Source organism: Canis lupus, chromosome 3, assembly GCF_003254725.2.
Source record: "Canis lupus dingo isolate Sandy chromosome 3, ASM325472v2, whole genome shotgun sequence".
NCBI classification, from domain to species: domain Eukaryota; kingdom Metazoa; phylum Chordata; class Mammalia; order Carnivora; family Canidae; genus Canis; species Canis lupus.
Genome location: NC_064245.1, coordinates 64,692,338 through 64,710,757, shown reverse-complemented (window position 1 = coordinate 64,710,757; position 18,420 = coordinate 64,692,338). Strand labels below are relative to the sequence as shown.

General features: G+C 42.0%; 1 protein-coding gene across 2 annotated transcripts in view; it reads left to right on the top strand.

Moving 5' to 3' along the window:
* The window catches only part of BST1 (bone marrow stromal cell antigen 1), a 37,571-nt gene extending 32,737 nt beyond the window's left edge, over positions 1 to 4,834 (top strand). For both annotated transcript variants that reach the window (XM_035714132.2, XM_025436944.3), the window contains exon 9: positions 4,092 to 4,834. In XM_035714132.2, the coding sequence (XP_035570025.1) occupies positions 4,092 to 4,197 (106 nt within the window). In that variant the 3' untranslated portion in view covers positions 4,198 to 4,834. The remainder of the gene's footprint in view (positions 1 to 4,091) is intronic.
* Positions 4,835 to 18,420: the final 13,586 nt, after the last annotated feature.

The window sequence follows — 18,420 nt, the reverse complement described above, 5'->3', positions numbered from 1 at the left end:
CCCTCCTCTCCCAATACACCTCAGGACACAGAAGTGGGCATCCCAAGCTCAGCTTGTTTAGGAATAGTGGAGTAAAAGACTTTTAATCTGCAAAAGTTTAGAATGGAAAACAACTGCTTATATAAATTCAACTCATGTTATTAATAGTTTATGTGGTAAATTTAGGAATGACTTGCATTTTTTGGTATTTATTTTAGTTGCAACATTTTATAGGATTGAGCATATAAAAATAGCTATTGGAATAGCCCTATGATTCCAAATACATATGTAACCATTAAATAACTGTTTCAGACTTGGATTTTTAGTTGAAAGTTATGAGACTTTACTAAGTTTTTAGCCAGAAATGTAATGTTTAAGAGAATTAAGATGAAATCTTGTCCACTTAATAGATTTACTAGAATCAAGTATTTGAGATGTTGCTCATTGAAAGTAATTTGAAGTATTTAAAAAAGAAAATGTAATGTTTAAAAAGATAAATTTAAAATAACTTAGCCTAAAATAACCCGAGTTAAAAATATGCAAGGAAATTTGAGTAAGAATGAAGTCCCCTTAAAAGTTATTTTCAGGAGCACCTGGCTGGTTCAGTCTGTAGCTGGAGCTGGATCTTGTGCTCTTGAGTTCAAACCCCATGCTGGGCACAGAGATTACTTTTTTTAAAAAGTTATCAGGGACACCTAGGTGCACAGCAGTTGGACATCTGCTTTCACCCAGGGTGTGATCCTGGGATCCTGGGGTCCTGGGATCGAGTCCTGCATCAGGTTCCCCACAGGAAGCCTGCTTCTCCCTCTGCCTATATCTCTGCCTCTCTCTCTGTGTCTCTCATGAATAAATAAATAAAATCTTTAAAAAAAAGTTATCAGAGGTCCCTATTTTTTAAAGTAAGCTTTAGGGGTGCCTGGATGGCTCGGTTGGTTATGTGTCTGTCTTTGATTCAGGTCATGATCCCAGGGTCCTGAGATGGAGCTCAAGTAGGGCTTCCTGCTCAGCTGGGGCGTCTGCTTCCCCTGTGCCTCACCCTCCATTCATGCTCACTCTCTTTCTTTCTCTCTCTCTCTCTCTTTCTCTCTCAAATACATAAATAAAATCTTAAAAAAAAAAAAAATAAAGTAAGCTTTAGCCCCAGTGTGGGACTTGAACTCATAACACCAACATCCAGAGTTGTATGCTCTACCAACTGAGCCAATCAGGTGCCACCCACCCCCAGGTTTTTAAATAGAAAAATATGATTCATTTTTTTTTTTTTTTTTTTTTTTTTTTTTTTTGAAAAATATGATTCATAAATGAAATAAATGTATGAGGAAATCAGGTTTTTGGATTTATAAGTTTAATAGCTAGAAAAATTTTAAACCAAAGTAACTGCAAGTAGTGTTTTTCTTTGCATGAAAGCTACCCTCAAGCATGCGGATAGGTAAAGTTTAAGTTAAAATGTGACAGATCAAAAAAAAATAAAAATAAAAAAAATAAAATAAAATAAAATGTGACAGATCAATGCCCAGAACGTGAATCCAGTCATGAAAAGCAAAGGAAAACAAAACCGTATGTTTCTATTTGTCCATGATAATGGACATCAATGATGGAATAGATCTAAGGGGATGAACTCAAATTGTTATCAGTGATTCCTTCTAGGAAAGGGAGTGAGAACTGGAAAAGAATGGAGGTCCTCATTATAACTGTGTTTTGTTCTGTAATATTTTATTTTTCTAAAAGAATAAACAGAGGGGTTCCTGGATGGCCCAGTCAGTTAAGCATCCGACTCTTAATTTTTTTTTTATTTTTATTTTTTACTTATGATAGTCACACACAGAGAGAGAGAGAGGCAGAGATACAGGCAGAGGGAGAAGCAGGCTCCATGAACCGGGAGCCAGATGTGGGATTCGATCCCAGGACTCCAGGATTGCGCCCTGGGCCAAAGGCAGGCACTAAACCCGAACGCCACCCAGGGATCCCCCGACTCTTAATTTTGGCTCAGGTCATGAACTCAGTGTTGCCAGATCGAGCCTTGCATTGGGTTCCGTGCTCAGCAGGTAGTGTGCTCTCCTTCTCCCTCTCCCTTTGCACCTCCATGTGTGTGCTCTCTCTCTCTCAATTTTTTGAATTAAATAGGGATTTTTCTTTCTTCGTGGTTTTTGTTTTGTTTTGTTTTTTACTTATTTGAGAGAGAGAGAGAGAGAGAGAAGGAGCACACAAGAGCCCCGTTGGCAGGGAGAGGGAGAAGCAGACTCCCCGCTGAGCAGTAAGCCCGACTCTGGGCTGGATCCCAGCATCCTGAGATCATGACCTAAACCAGAGACAGACGTTTAACTGACTGAGCCACCCAGGTGCCCCTAAAAATCTTTTTTCAAAAAGAATAAAATAAATATACCCTTGTATTATTTTAAAACAACAAAAAAGGGGGATCCCTGGGTGGCTCAGCGGTTTCGCGCCTGCTTTTGGCCCAGGGCGCGATCCTGGAGTCTCGGAATCGAGTCCCGCGTCAAGCTCCTGGCATGGAGCCTGCTTCTCCCTCTGCCTGTGTCTCTGCCTCTCTCTCTCTCTCTCTCTATGTCTATCATAAATAAATAAAAAAAATAAAACAACAAAAAAATGAATTTTGAGTAAATCGAGTTAGATAGTAACTGAATCAGAAGTGCAATTGCAGAAAATTTCCAGCAGGAGGAGCCCTAGTACAAACTTGTGGGCTGCTTAAGATTATCTTCTTTTTATTAAAAATTTCTTGGGGACACCTGGTTGACTCAGTTCATTGAGCATCTGCCTTTGGCTCAGGTCATGATCCTGGGGTCCTGGGATGGAGTTCCAGAACAGGGAGCCAGCTTCTCCCTCTGCCTATGCCTCTCTGTCTCTCAGGAATAAATAAAATCTTAATTTTTAAGATGACACACAATATTACATTAGTTACAGACATATTATATAGTCATTCAACAGGTTAATACATTATGCTGTGCTCACACAAGTGTAGCTGCCACCTGTTACCAGGTAAGTTTATTACAGTATCATTGACTATATTCCCTATGCTGAGCTTTTTTTTTTTCTTGTGACTTATTTGTGGCATAACTGGAAGCCTGTATCTTCCACGATTTTGCCCATCCTCCCATCGTCCTCCCATCTGGTAACCATCAGTTGGTTCTCTATGTTCACAGGTTTGACTCCGCTTTTTGGGCTTTTTTTATTCATTTGATTTTTTCTTTTAGATTTCACATAGGAGTGAATCATATGGTATTTGTCTTTCTTTGTCTGACTTACCTCATTTATCATAATACCCTCTAGGTCCATTTATGTTGTTGCAGATTATAAGATCTCACCTTTTTTATGGCTGTGTAATATTCCTGTGTGTGTGTGTGTGTGTGTGTGTGTATGCACACCATGTCCTCCTTATTCATTTGTCTATGGATGGACACTTAGGTTGCTTCCATATTTGGCTTTTGTAAATAATGCTGCAATAAACATGAACAGAAATGGGTGATCAGCCCTCGATTGGAGGGATAAATTGCCAAGCCAACATTAGATTGTTTCATGATTTTAAAAAATGTATCTTTTGATTGTCTTTTAAAAATTCAGTAATTTCCATTTTAAAACATCCAGTCAGTTATCAGACTCTGCTATGACCAGAGTCCATTTTTGGCCGGGTCCTCTCTTGGTGTCTTTATGTCAAGATAGATTTTTCCTTGTCGGTTAAACTCCAATGATGCAATGTTCATCAATAGGGAAGTTGGTAGCTTTATGGTATATTCATACAGTAAGAATTCATCCATGAGGAAGAATGAAGTAATTAATATGTACAATATGGATGTATATCCAAAATATGATGTCAGGTGAAACAAGTTGCAGATTCCATTTATGCTTAAATAAAAAGATATGTGAAAGTGTGTGCTTGCACAATGTATGCATAGATGTCACATTCCTTGGAAGACAACTCAAATTGTCAACAGTGATTCTCTGTGGAAAGTAAGAATGGGGAGTCTAAGGCACTTTTACTTTTTATTTTATGCTTTCTGTACTATTTCATCTTTTCTGCAGTGTGCGTGTATGTATATTTTTGACAGTAGGTGCCACACCAATACTGAAATTTTCTTTATTTCCTTTTTGATTTGTAGAGCAGCAGCATCTATTCAAAGAGAAGTCCCACCTCTCTGGTCAGAATATGGTGGCAGCCTTATCACTCCTTTCTTAGTGGCTCTGGCTTCAGCTATTCAAATGTAACCAGAAATTTAGCTATGCTGCCCTAATATCCCCCAGCCCTGATCCCTACCCTTTGCACATTCATCCTTCTTGTTCTGTGCATACCAAGTGATTCCACTGTCTGATGGAACTATCTACTGGAAAAATAATATCCTGAGAGGGGTTTTCAATGATACACATGCTCGAAATTTCAGAGACAAGAAATTCATCTAGTCCTATTAATAGGTTAAAATTGCTGGATTAGAATTAAAGCAAGTTATTAGTTTCTTATTTCATAATAGTACAAAGCATTGAGACCCAGATTATTGCTGTATAAAAAATATTTTTTAGGAAATTCTAATAGAACTAAATTTTGTATTTTTTCTGTATCTTCCTTTATCCTCAGCAGGGCACACTGCATGCTTATTGATAGCTATATAAATGTGTATATGCATATATTTGGCATGCAAAGATTTATGTATAAAGATGTTCATTTAGGAGCACCTGGGTGGCTTGATCAATTAAGTGTCTGACTTTGGCTCAGGTTGTGACCTCAGGGTCCTAGGATCAAGCCCTGTGTTGGGTTCCCTGCTCAGCAAGGAGTCTGCCTCTCATTCTCCCTTTCTGTCTGCCCCTCCCCCTGCTCTCTCTGTCAAATAAATAATTCAATTTTAAAAAATGGTTCATTTAATGATTATTTATAATAGAGTGGGGGCTGGGGAGAAACTCACAATGTCTGATAACAGACAACTGTCTTCATATGGTTTGGTATATCCATAGCATGGAATATCATCCAACTGGTAAAAGTCATGTTTACTAACCCAAATATCCTTCAGTTGGTAAATGGATGAACTAACTGTGATACATCTATACAGTACTCAGCAACACTCTCTATATATTTAGCAATAGAAAGTAAACAGCTATTGGTATATGCAGCAACATGAGTAACGCTCAGATGCACTGTGCAAATAAAAGAAACCAGACCAATAGGCTACGTATTGTATTATTCAACTTATATGACATTTTGGAAGAGGCAAAACTGTAGGAATGGAGAATAGATCAGTGGTTGCCGGGGATTAGGACTAGGGGGAATAATAACTACGACGGGGCAGTATGAGGGAATTCTGGGGCAGTAAGAAATTGACCTGTATCTTTATTGTGGTGGTAACCTGAATTTATGTATTTGCCAACACTCAGAACTGTACATCAAAAAGAATAAATTTCGCTGTATGTAACTGAAATGTTTTCAAAGAACATTTAATCACATAAGAAAATGTCAACAATAAATAATGCAAGAAATAAGATATAAAACCTAAAATATAATACAAATGTTACATTCTATTAGGTAGGTGTGTTTGTATGACACACATATTGTAAATGGATGAAAGGAAAAGCAATAGGGCAGCCCGGGTGGCTCAGTGGTTTAGCGCCGTCTTCAGCCCAGGGCGTGATCCTGGAGACCCGGTATCTGTCCCACATCGGGCTCCTTGCTTGGAGCCTGCTTCTCCCTCTGCTTGTGTCTCTGCCTCTCTCTCTCTCTCTCTGTGTGTGTCTCTCGTGAATAAATAAATAAATTCTTAAAAAAAAAAAAAAAGGAAAAGCAATAAACCAAAAATAGAGCAATTATCTCTGGGTAGTGATCTTATCAATGATTCCTACTTTTGACTTTTGGCTTTTTGTATTTTCCAGATGTTCTCTAATGAGCATGCATTACATTTATAATCAGAAAAAGAGAAATATGCACACACATACACACATGCACATATCATTATATGTGTGATCATTTGAACTGACACAAAACATTTCCAGAAGACAAAAACCAGCCCAAAGCTTGTCACAGGGGGATCCCTGGGTGGCTCAGGGGTTTAGCGCCTGCCTTCGGCCCAGAGCATAATCCTGGAGTCCCGGGATCGAGTCCCACATCAGGCTCCCTGCACGGAGCCTGCTTCTCCCTCTGTCTGGGTTTCTGCTTCTTCTCTCTCTCTCTCTGTATCTCTCATGAATAAATAAATTAAATCTTAAAAAAAAAACAAAACCTTGTCACAGACACCTCTCTGTTCTCATTTGTTTCCTTATGTAAAGCAAGTGAGGGAAGTTCAGATGTGAAAACTCACTGCTTCTGATGCCCGAGCAGCCAGAAACTGGCAGAGGGTGGGAGCTTTTTCACTTCCTGGAGAGCCTGTAAGTCTCCCTAGCGGCAAAGAGAGTGCCCAAGGGTAGCAGAGCCATTCCTCAAATATGCAGTCCCGAGTCCAGGGCTCTCTCTTATTCTAACGGACCTTGTCTCTCCGTCAAGCCCTCCTGACAGTACCAAATATTTGCTCTAAAGTTGGAAAACTGCACAGCTTGATGATCGCTGTGTATAACATACACACACATAACATAACCCCATGAATATCTAGAGTATCTCAGACACTGCCCTAGGCAGGCCTCAGTCTCTCTCATTGGGAATGACACTAGGACCTCTTGACTAGTTCCTTGTTCCTTCCATCTCTTTCTCCCCTGGTTCCTCCTCTCCCACTGTTACCCCACCCTTGTGGCATCCATAGGCTCATTGGCTGCACCCTGGTGCTCTGGCAGGAGAGATCAGAGAACCTCCTTGACCACTATCATCAGCCACCTTCATTATCATCACCATCACCATCACTATCACGACTACAGATAGTATTTATCGAGTTCCTATCATCAACTGGGCAATGTAACAAATGTTTGATAAATGATTTAATCATCCGTAGAATTATCACTATCGCTATCACTATCCTCATTTTGTAGACAAGGAAACAGGCCTGACAAAGTTAAATCACTTCCTCAAGGTCACAAAGCTAGTAAGTGGAAGAGAGTTTTTGCAACCAGAGTTGAAGTGCTTTACCAATCTGCTGTCCTAAATAAGACCCCACAAATGTTAAGAATCCCTGAATGTGTTCCAGAACCATCTAAACTGACTCCTTCCTCTATCCGTGTTCTCAATCTTTGTGAGATTTCCAATCCTGCTATCCATATACCATCTTTGCTTTTGCTTCTCTCTTGCACTTTGACACAAGACAGTCTCTCTTGTCCCCATACTGGACTTCTCTTCTGTCTATCTTGCATCTCTCCTCCTTGTCTCAGCATGTTTAAGGACACCTGTCAGGGTAACATCCTGCTTTCCATCTCACTTCCAAGGGCTGACATTGTTATACCCCCTACTCAAACCACCTGAGCACTGCAGGCAGAAATTAAACTTACATTTACATGGCAATTAGGGGTGCCTGGGTGGCTCAGTTGGCTAAGCATCTGCCTTCAGCTCAGGTCATGATCTCAGGGCCCTGGGATCAAACCATGAGCCAAAGGCAGACACTCAACTACTGAGTCATTCAGGCATCCCCCTATGGAGTTTTCAAGAACTCTGGTATTTTAATGGCTGAATTTTGGGAGTTTTCTCTTTTTACATAAGTCTTAACTACTTGTAGCTGTTGGCATGCAATATCAGTCCATGAATGTCTTACTTTAGCTTCAAAGGATATAACTGACCAAAGTTTATATGAGAAGAAAGAAAGAAAGAAGAAAGAAAGAAAGAAAGAAAGAAAGAAAGAAGAAAGAAAGGAAAGAAAGAAGAAAGAAAAGAAAGAAAGAAAGAAAGAAAGAAAGAAAGAAAGAAAGAAAGAAAGAAGAAAGAAAGAAAAGAAGGAAGAAAGTGGGAGGAGGGAGGAAGGAAGGAAGGAAAGGAGAAAGAAAAACTTTGTAATTTCAAAATCCTGCCTTAGTTCACCCACCATGACAAATCATATCCCATGACAAGCAGGAGGGCATTGTTATGAGGACAGGCAGGATGACCAAGCTTGCCAAAGCAACTCTTTTTCTCAGTTTAGCCTTGGAGTTTTATCATTCGTTCTTCATTATGTAGGTTGCAGCAGTGATGCCCCCCAAATGAACTCTAATAGGTTTCTAGAAGGATCCAGACCTTACTAGATATTGTGTTATAAAGAAGATCATTTGAGGGATGCTTGGGTGACTTAGTGGTTGAGCATCTACCTTTGGGTTAGGTTGTGATCCTGGGGTCCTGGAATCGAGTTCTGCATCAGGCTCTCTCTGCAGGGAGCCTGCTTCTCCCTCTGCCTATGTCTCTGCCCCTCTCTGTATCTCTCATGAATAAATAAAATCTTAAAAAAAAAAAAAAGAACATCATTTAAGTTCCCTTCTCTTCCTGTTGTGTCTAGCAACACTAGATTTGACAAGTGTTCACACAACACTATATTACTGGCTGCAGAGGAAGGAGGAAGCAGAACCAGCCTCAAAGGCATGTGATCTGTGCAGGTGCACAAGGACTCATGCTCAGAAGGGTCCAGCTTGGTCTCATGCTCTTCTGTCTCTGTCCTTAAATTCTAAATTTTTAAAAAAGATTTTATTTATTTATTGATTTGAGAGAGAGAGAAAGAGACAGAAAGAGACAGAGATAGCAAGAGAGAGCACAAGCACAGAGGAGAGGGAGAAGCAGATGCTCCACTAAGCAGGGAGGCTGACTCTGGGCTGGATCCCAGGACCCTGAGATCATGACCTGAGTCGAAGGCAGACACTTAACTAACTGAGACACCCAGGTGCCCCTTAATTCTAAATTAAAAAAAAAATGTATTTATTCATGAGAGACAGAGACAGAGAGAGAGAGAGAGAGTGAGAAAGAGAGAGAGACATAGGCAGAGGGAGAAGCAGGCTCCCTGCAGGAAGCAGGCTCCCTGCAGGAAGTCCCTGGGACTTTATCCCAGGACCCCAGGATCACAACCTGAGCCCAAGGCCGATACTCAACTGCTGAGTCACCCAGGCATCCCTAAATTCTAAATTTCTGAACAAGGAGCCCAGCAATTGTATTTTTCACTGGGTCCTGCAAATTGTGTAGCTGGTCCTGAGTGCCAGACAAGGCATTTTATTTAGTCTTAGGTGGCTCTGTTTCATAGATAAGTAACAGAACAATGGAGGCACTAGCTGTGCCCAATCCTAGAAAAGGATTCCTCCAGGGTTGACTATAGGTCTCCAGCACAACAGGTGAAAACACCCCTGTTGGCTCCACTGGACCACATTTCATATGCTTGGGGGCTTTCTTACCTTCTAAGTCCACTTTCCCAAGAAAGAAACTAACAGCTTGCTTTCCCAGTAGCCCTTGAAGCCGGGACACAGACACATGACATAAAGCTCACCGGTCAGGTGTACACCTATGAGGCTTCCCTTCAGGGGAGAGGTAAGAAGGAGATGTGGCCAAGGAGTCAGACTGTCCAGGGGGAAGGGTAGTGGCAGTGGGGTCTTAGTGCTGCCATGGCTGCTGCAACCATGCCCAGGTTAGCCTTGGAGTTAACCCCAGGCTCAGGATCTCTGCCGGGCAGTCAGATAGTTAATTTGGCCTTGGGGTTTCACAGTCTGGAAGTTTCTTTCCGTGGCTCTCCTGGAGATTCTATGCTTGCTTTCTGCTTAAACTGGCTGGAGTGGATTCTCTTCCACATCTGGACTGATCAACCTTCAATTCTAATTGAAGGTCTCCCCAGCCAAAGGCCAAGGGAAGAGGTGACTTGGCTCAGCCATGTGTCCATGTTTTGATAGTTTATCCGGCTTGCATTGGTGAAGAGAGCATCCCCCACGCAGAAGGGCCGCTTCTGCCCGTGTGTGCAGGGCCGCGTGGCCGCTTGCCTGGGCTTGTCCTGCTGGTTGTGAGGCCCCTCACTGTGCACGTTCTTTCTAACCTCCGTACCTACAGCAGTGCAGTGCAGAGCATCAGGCACTGCACGGCCCGCAGATAGCGCTTTGCGTCACCACCTCCACTTTTTGTGTCTACCGTTTACCCCCGGTAAATGATGGTGTCTCATCATCTGGATCTCAGCTCAAGGGTCTCTCTCCCTCCATAAAGCCTTCCCTGACCAACTTCTCAACATAGGTCAGGTTCAGTGTGTGGTTTTTTTTCTTTCCTTTTTTCACTTTGTAATTATATATTTGTTAAAAACAAGGCCAGGGACCAAAGGTGGCATTAAAAACATAGCCTTTGTGGCACAGCCTGGCCAATCAGAGGAGACACCCAGTGGCCTAGGCAGGAAGGCCACTAGCTTTAACACCTGGCCGGCTGTGGGGTGCTTGCCAACACCAGCCGCGGTAGCGATGCACAGGCTGTATCTTCAGCTCCTGGCCCACTGCTTGGCACATAATAGATGCTTACTAAATATCCAGTGAATAAGTTATTGTGCTCTGGTGTTGACTCTTCTCTTTAAATGCCAGTTTTGCTCTGGGGCTTTGTAGACCTAACATGTTGGACCATCTGAGACTTCCTAGCACGGCTCTTACCCAGGATATGGACACCGGCTGGGTTTGCTTCCTGAAGCTAATGTCATACTTTCCACCTTCTGTGCCCGGCAGACACTCAGGCACCTTGGAAGAGTAGATTCCTTCCTCCAAGCCAGGACACTCTGGGGCTCCCTGGGGGTACTGCTTACACAGGGAGTGGGTGAGGTTGGAAACCGGGTGGCTCCAAATAGTTTAAGTAAACTGGACAGTGGGAGAAAGAATGGAGAGGAATGAAATCTGAGAAGATCTGGCATGTGGTGGGATGTTCATTACTGTGGCCACTGGTATGGTTTGTAAGTGTGGTGTCTGTTAGCTTCTTAGAGAAGCTGTACCCAGCCGGGCACCATCAAACCACGTAGCTGTCATAACCCAGATGTGCCCTACTCTCCCAGTCCTAGGGGTCTTGAACATGTCTCTCTGTGTTGATTGCCATTCCTGCTCTGCCTACTTTGGGAGATGGTATTTAAAACCCACCTCAAGGGCAGCCCTGGTGGCGCAGCGGTTTAGCGCCGCCTGCAGCCCGGGGTGGGATCCTGGAGACCTGGGATCGAGTCCCACGTCGGGCTCCCTGCATGGAGCCTGCTTCTCCCTCTGCCTGTGTCTCTGCCTCTCTCTCTCTCTCTGTCTCTGAATAAATAAGTAAATAAATAAATCTTAAAAAAAAAAAAAAAGACCCACCTCAAGAATCACCTCCTCACTGAATCCTCTGGCATCTTCTCCCATGGAGCCTTGGTTGTTCTTCACTTCTTTATCCCCCAGCCCCCCTGTGAATTCCCCTAACATGGTCCATCTCCACTGTCTTGTCATTGTTTGGGACTGTGGTTTCATTGAAGATCACCCATCTTTGCATCCCTGGCCCAGCCATGCCTGGACAAAGTGAACACACCACATGGATCTTCATGAGAGGATGGACATGCTGATGAACTGGGCTTCAGAGAAGAAAATGCAGGGTGGGTGATTATTTAGTTTTCTTTAATTTTCTTTTTTTAAAAGATTTTTTCATGTTTTTATTCATGAGAGACACGGAGAGAGAGAGGCAGAAGGAGAAGCAGGCTCCCTGAAGCGACCTCGATGTGGGACTTGATCCCAGGACTCCAGGATCACAACCTGAGCCGAAGGGAGATGATGCTCAACTGCTAAGCCACCCAGGCATCCCTAGTTTTCTTTTAATGCCATTTTTAAAAAGTTATTTATTTTAAGTAAACTCTACACCCAACGTGGGTCTTGAATTCCCAACCCTGAGATCAAGAGTTGCATGCTCTACTGACTGAGCCAGCCAGATGCCTTTTATTTTTCTTTCCATGTACATTTTGTTGAAGGAGATCAAGGATGGTATAAGAGATTAAAAGCATCATTAAAAAAATTCAAATATAACACATGATTCTGTATTTATGCTATACATCAATAAAACATCTGAAATGTACAATATATTACTAGTGTGGGTTAAGGGAACAGGGGGGAAGGTGACAAGTGCCATAAGACCTTGAGTACCTAAAAAAGAAGAGAAAAGGCCCCAACTGACTTCCAGTCCACAGTCTGTCTTAGGGCCAGTGGCTCCTCAGGCTAATCCCATGGGAGCTCCAGCCAAGGCGTCTCTGGAACCAGGCTTAAGAACACAGTGTTCACAGCCTTTGGGTTGCCAGGGTTACCAGTCAACTTGCACAACCACTCACAGCACACTGGCCTGTGACTTCTTTAGATGCTGCCAGTGATCTAGTGAGTAAATGGATTTCTGTGGAAAAAAAAATGCTTGATTAAAAAAAAACTTTTCTGAATAAAAATAATAATACCTACTCACTTGGAAACTTTTATTTCATTTTTTAAAAAGATTTTATTTATTTATTTCAGAGAGAGAGGGAGAGGGAGCACAAACGGGGGGAGTGGCAAAGGGAGAAGCAGACTCCCTGCTGAGCAGCGAGCCCACTCAGGGCTCCATCCTAGGGCTGTGGGAACATGACCTGAGCCCAAAGCAGACGCTTAACCGACTGAGCCACTTAGGCACCCCTCACTTGAAAAATCTTAAACAATACCTTCAAATTAGGAAAAAGGCATTAGCTACCCTCTGTTACACAACATGCAAAGTAGCAGACTCTTTCTCTATGGATATTAAAACACATATTCAGTATTTTTAAGCACGTGAGGTTTTGTTTGACATCAGGGATGCAATCAAGAACAGAATCATTAAATCATAGGTTCTCAACTTTTTCCACATTAAAATGCTGATTTCAAACATAGAGTTGCCTTCTGACCACTCTCCCTGCTTCTGATGCATCCCTCCATCCTAACTTCTATAACATTGCCAGGGCAATCATCTTTTTTTTTTTCTTTTTTTCTTTTTTTTTTTATGATTTTATTTATTTATTCAGACACACACACACACACACACACACACAGAGGCAGAGACACAGGCAGAGGGAGAAGCAGGCTCCCTGTGGGGAGCCTGATGCGGGATTAGATCCTAAAACCCCGGGATCAGGACCTGAGCCAAAGGCTGATGCTCAACCACTGAGCCACCCAGGCATCCCCAGGGGAAATCACCATAAACTAGGATCTGAAATGCATCAGTTCTAGTTGAGTATCAGTACAAGATAAAGCCCATGTTTTACAATCTAATATTCAAGATCTTTCTACTTGACCCCAAACTGCCTTTCTAGTCTCATGTCTTCAGAGACCCTCTATGCTCTCCAGGTACCTTCTCTCAGCTCCCCGTTCTGAACTAGAGCCTCCGGATCCTGTACCTTTGCTCACCTCCTTCTTGATGTTTGTTTGTTCCAGCTTCAAATGCATTTGTTTTTATGTCTCTCTTGAGGACAGAGTCTTTATCCATTTGTCTTTGTGTTTGTCACAGTGCTTCACCCTGACCAGCCAAGACCCAGTGAGCAGTTCCTATGTGAAGGCATCGATACTGCATTTAAAAGATTATCAGGGTTGAGAAATAGAAAGAAGAATCCCATACTCCTCTTCCTGTGTTTCTCCTGTGTACAACACTTCGCTTCTGGCATTCTAGTCACCAAATATGTGTTTTTTTTTCCACACCAAGCAGTTTTCTGACTCCAGTTGGGTGACCTACAACTCAACTGAATTCTGACACTATCCACCTGGAGATACATTCATATTCCACAGGTCAAGGGCTCATCCACAAGGCTATGCCCTAACCCCCTTCACACCAGTCACGAGTCCAGGTTGTCACCTGTGCTTTTGGCTAACCAGCTATAAAGCAGAAGTTCCCATGATTTTCTCCTTGGATTCAATGAATTGGCTCGAGCAGTACACAGAACGCAGAAAATCCGTTTAGTTACTAAATCAGTGGTTTAATACAAACGCTAGAACTCAGGAACAGCTAGATGAGACACATAGGTTGAGGTATAGGGAAGGGGTGAGGAGCTGCCATGCCCTTTCCAAGTCCTGTTCTCCCCATAAGGTGTCACATGTTCACTTCCTGGAGGTTCTCCAAACCTCATCCTTTTGGGGTTTTATGGAGGCCTTGTTATGTAAGCATGATTGATTAGATCATTGGCCGTTGGTGATTGATTCAATCTCTAGCCCCTTTCCCCTCCCTGGGTGTCAAGGGATGGGAGTGAAAGTTTCAACCTGCCAAGCACTATTTATTTGGCTTCCCTGGGCAACCATTAGGTGTGGTTCAAAAGTTACCCCATTAACGTAAGAAAAGACAACCTAACCCTTCTCAACATTTAGGAAATTCCAAAGGTTTTAGGAGCTTTTTGCCAGGAATGGGAGGAAGACCAAATATTTCTTACTATAAATCACAATAGCCCGGGGAAGCAAGTGGGGTGGAAGCCCAACATTGTGGCTAAGTGCATGGATTCTGGGGCTTCACAATCTGGCCCAAATCCTGCCTTTATGACTTGCTAGCCACATGGCTCTGGGTAGATCATGTATGTCTCTGAGGTCTCATTGTAAATAAGGATTATAAGGGCTCAGAATAAAATGAGTTCCTGTGCATGAAGAACCCAGGGTAGTGCCAGGCAGGTAAGTGAACACTGTGCCAAGCATTAGTAACTACTACTGTAGTTACTACAGGAGTAATGATAGTGATCCACATAAACACTATCTAGGAAGACAATACTTTCTAGATCCAGAGATTACTATGCAGTAGTCACTGAGCTAAGTACTTTCATAAATGCTCTTTTTCTTCTATCAAAAAAGCATGACGACCCTTTTCTGATGGTCTTCAAAGACGTGCAGTGGGAGTGATCGCATCTTGGCTTCCTGATTGGTTACATGTTTGAAATTCACCTTGAGCACAATTGTTATGGACTACCTGTATCTGCCTAAAATTCATATTTTGTTTGGTGGCCCCAGCAAACCAATATTTAATGAATATGTCAAAAGTAGAGTGCAGAAGCAGACGTGCTAAAGTGAAAACCATCTTTCTTGACTCCTTCTTTCACAAGATAGTGAAAATTGAGGTTTGCAAAGGGAATCAAGTAGATATGAGTGAATAGAGAGTGTCAATTTGAGAAGTATTTGTGACCCCACTCCAAATGGAGCAGTTCAAAGCAGAGCTGATCCAGCAACTAGTGCTCATTCTTCTATTTATTTAGTCTTGTCTGTAATTCCCCAGTGCAGAGAGTGCAACTCATGGAAATGCATCTTCATCGAAAACTTTGCAGTTGCTAGAAACTAATTGACAGTCCTGTGAAACACGGAGGCCAGCCTCACACTTCACAGAGGATTTGGCACCAAAGAAAAGGGTAAACCGAAAGCCCGTGCTGGCCAGCAGGGCACAGCTATTGTTGAAACTGGGAAACTGCCTTTTGAGACCTGGCGGGGCTTCTGAATATTCACATTAATAACCAGTGAAGCAGGTTGTAGAATCTGAATGTTGCTTATTTCAATACAATCATTCATTGCTTAAAGCCTTATGTTTTTGTAATTTCTTGGTAGAGTCTATCTAAAGATATATCCCTATAATAGGAGATGTATATCTATTAAATTACTTAGTATTTTAGAAATATCGTTATTTTTTTCTACAAAAGATATGGATTGCAGCAGGTTCTCTAGAGCATATTTATTCATTGCTATGGTATTTTTGTCCTTTGAAAGTCATATTATCATGTAGCTATTAAAGGGTAGCTGTCGAGATTACCCAAACTTTTCACTGAAGTGACTTATTTATTTGAGAAAAATGCATGTTGAAAAGCTGTTTGAAGTATGTGCATTTCTACCTTGTACAGAAGCAGAAGGGGTTTAATTTGGCTTATACCTCCTGCATGATTTTGTTATAGAAATGTGACGTGATTAACTCTAAGATGGTTCTTGTAAAATTTTATTATTTGGTAAAATCTAACACATAGTTAAAAACTCTCAGAGGAACATATTAAAGTTGTTTGGAATCTGTGTGAAACAATGATCTGTATAGAATTACAATCAGAATGGAGTTCTTGTTTGTCACTGCTGCTGTTAAAAGAATTTAGGGGACATGGTGCAGGGGTTTGGGGCAGGAGAAAAGAGAGACTCTCCTGACCCTCACCAACTGATGATTAAACTAACAATCACTCCCTATTTTTATGTGTATGATGGAGACACAGGGTATTTTGTGATTGCATGGTGGACGGCTTCATCTAGTCTAGTATCAGAGAAGAGAGACTTTCCAGATAAGTGATCTATAAATTGAGATGGGAAAGATAAGGGTTATTTAGCTAAATGAGACATAGGAGGGTTGGAAATATTTCCAGGTAGGGAGACCGATACGTACAAAGATTTATATCCTTAATTACTGAGTTTGTCCTAAATGTTTACACTTTGTTTACTTAACAAATTTATATACTCAGTCAGTAGTAACTATCTTGATTAGGAGTCTTAGAGAGGAGGGCACCTCGGTGGCTTAGTGGTTGAGCATCTGCCTTTGGCTTAGGTCATGATCCTGAGGTCCTGGGATGGAGTCCCTACAGGGAGCCTGCTTTTCCCTCTGCCTATGTCTCTCTCTCTCTCTCTCTCTCTTTTTAATATTTTATTTATTTATTCATGAGACAGAGAAAGAGACAGAGAGAGAGGCAGAGACAGGCAGAGGGAGAAGCAGACTCCATGCAGGGAGCCTGGTGTGGGACTCCATCCTGGGATTCCAGGATCAGATCCTGGGCTGAAGGCAGACGCTAAACCTCGGAGTCATCCAGAGATCTCTAAATAAATAAAATCTTAAAAAAAAAAAAAAAGAGTCTGGGAGAAGTAGTGATCAATGTCTCACATCCAAGGACACAAGACTGTTTTGAGTTTGGCTCTGCTGGTCCCCTCTTCTCCAAAGGAGTTGCCAAACAAGGCTGCCTTAGATGAGTAAGCACAAACTGGAAATCAGCTTTCATTATTAACCACTAGATTGTCAGGCTCCCCACTAGGGGCCACCCCTGTCTAAGCTAAGGTGGACAGGCCCCTGAGGATATCAACCTTGTGATGTGGTAACCTTACTCAGGAGTTAATGTGGCCCAAGAATTCCTTGCTCAGAGCACTCATATTAAGGAGTTCTTCCCTCCTGGAAGAGGGTGATTGAGGTTGGGAGGTGGGAAGAGGAGAGCCTAGGCAATTAAACAGGGAGAAATGTTGGGAAATTCTGTCCATACCCTGGATAGGCTTCATGAAAAATCATGGTGAGAAGTTCTGGGAAGCTCTCAAGCTTCACAAGGGCTTACAATGTAGTGTGTGTGTTGGGGTTGGAGGGCAGCCATAATCAACAGCATTACTGAAAGTATGTGTCAATGTTCCACAGCAGGGGCCAAATTTGGACCATCACTTGCTTTTTTTTTTTTTTTTTCATCATCACTTGCTTTTGTACAAAAGTGCCACAAGGGGTTTTTGCATTTTTAAATAGTTGAATAAAAATTAAAGAAGAACAATATTTCATGACTTGTGGAAATTACATGAAGTTCAAGTTTCAATGTCCATAAATAAAACTTTTTGGGAACCTAGCCACGCTCATATCTGTGGCTGCTTTCAAGCTGCAGTGGCAGAGGTGAGCAGTTGTGACAGAGACTGTGTGGCCCTCAAAGCTGGAAGTATTTATTATTAGTCCCTTTACAGAAAATGTTTCCTGACTGATGGTCTGAAAGTCTGGGAAAGTCAGTGAGCCCCAACCCAGCTGCTGCACTGGGTAAATCATGAACAATCTGGTTGGTGCATGATGGCTCTATTCTCTACTTTGTTTGCTGATGCACTGTACAAATAAATAATATTTCATTTTCTCTTAACATCCTCAGCTCTGTGGTCACACCTGTGACAAGCCTGTGACAAGCTGTTAGAAATAGTTTCTTAGTGGGGGAGGAGGAGGGTTTTCCCCCCCAGGCTTTTGCTGAGCTGTTTTTTATTGAGAACTTGAAAAATCAAGGAATTCCTTTTATTACTTGAGCCAGATTTAGGTTGTTGACTGACTTTAAGTTGTTGAGTCTCCTCAAAAGTAGACCCTGTGATAGAACAAATCCAGGTGATTCCAGGAAATACTGGTAAGGGAGTAGAAGTAGACCATAGGGGCAGGAAACGAATCCAGGGTTACAAAGTGAAGGCAACTGGAGTTTGTTGCTGCAGACAGCATAAAACATACTTTGGAGTTGTTGCACCTGAGGCAGGAGGAGGTTAAGACATTTATCTACTTATCAGTCATTGGTTGAGAAGGGCTCCCAAGGGACATCTGGCCTGCACTATGGTTGCAACTGGCTGCTGTTGCAGAGATGGATCAGGGGTATTATCAAACCATTAAAAGGTCATTGCATACCCTTACATTTAAAACCAAATTCGGACTTACACAGAATTGACTAGTACAAAGAGTTAATTTTTTTTTAGAACGTTGTTCTGCAAGTTATCAGTTCTAGGTGTACTATAATTTACATTATGGAATAATTTATCATATTTAGTTCAATGCTGTCAAGGCCTATAAAATACATATCACAACTCCAGTAACAGTTGTGTCAGCAGAAAAGTCTCAAAACTTAAAATTATCAAAGCTTGTTTGTGATACTG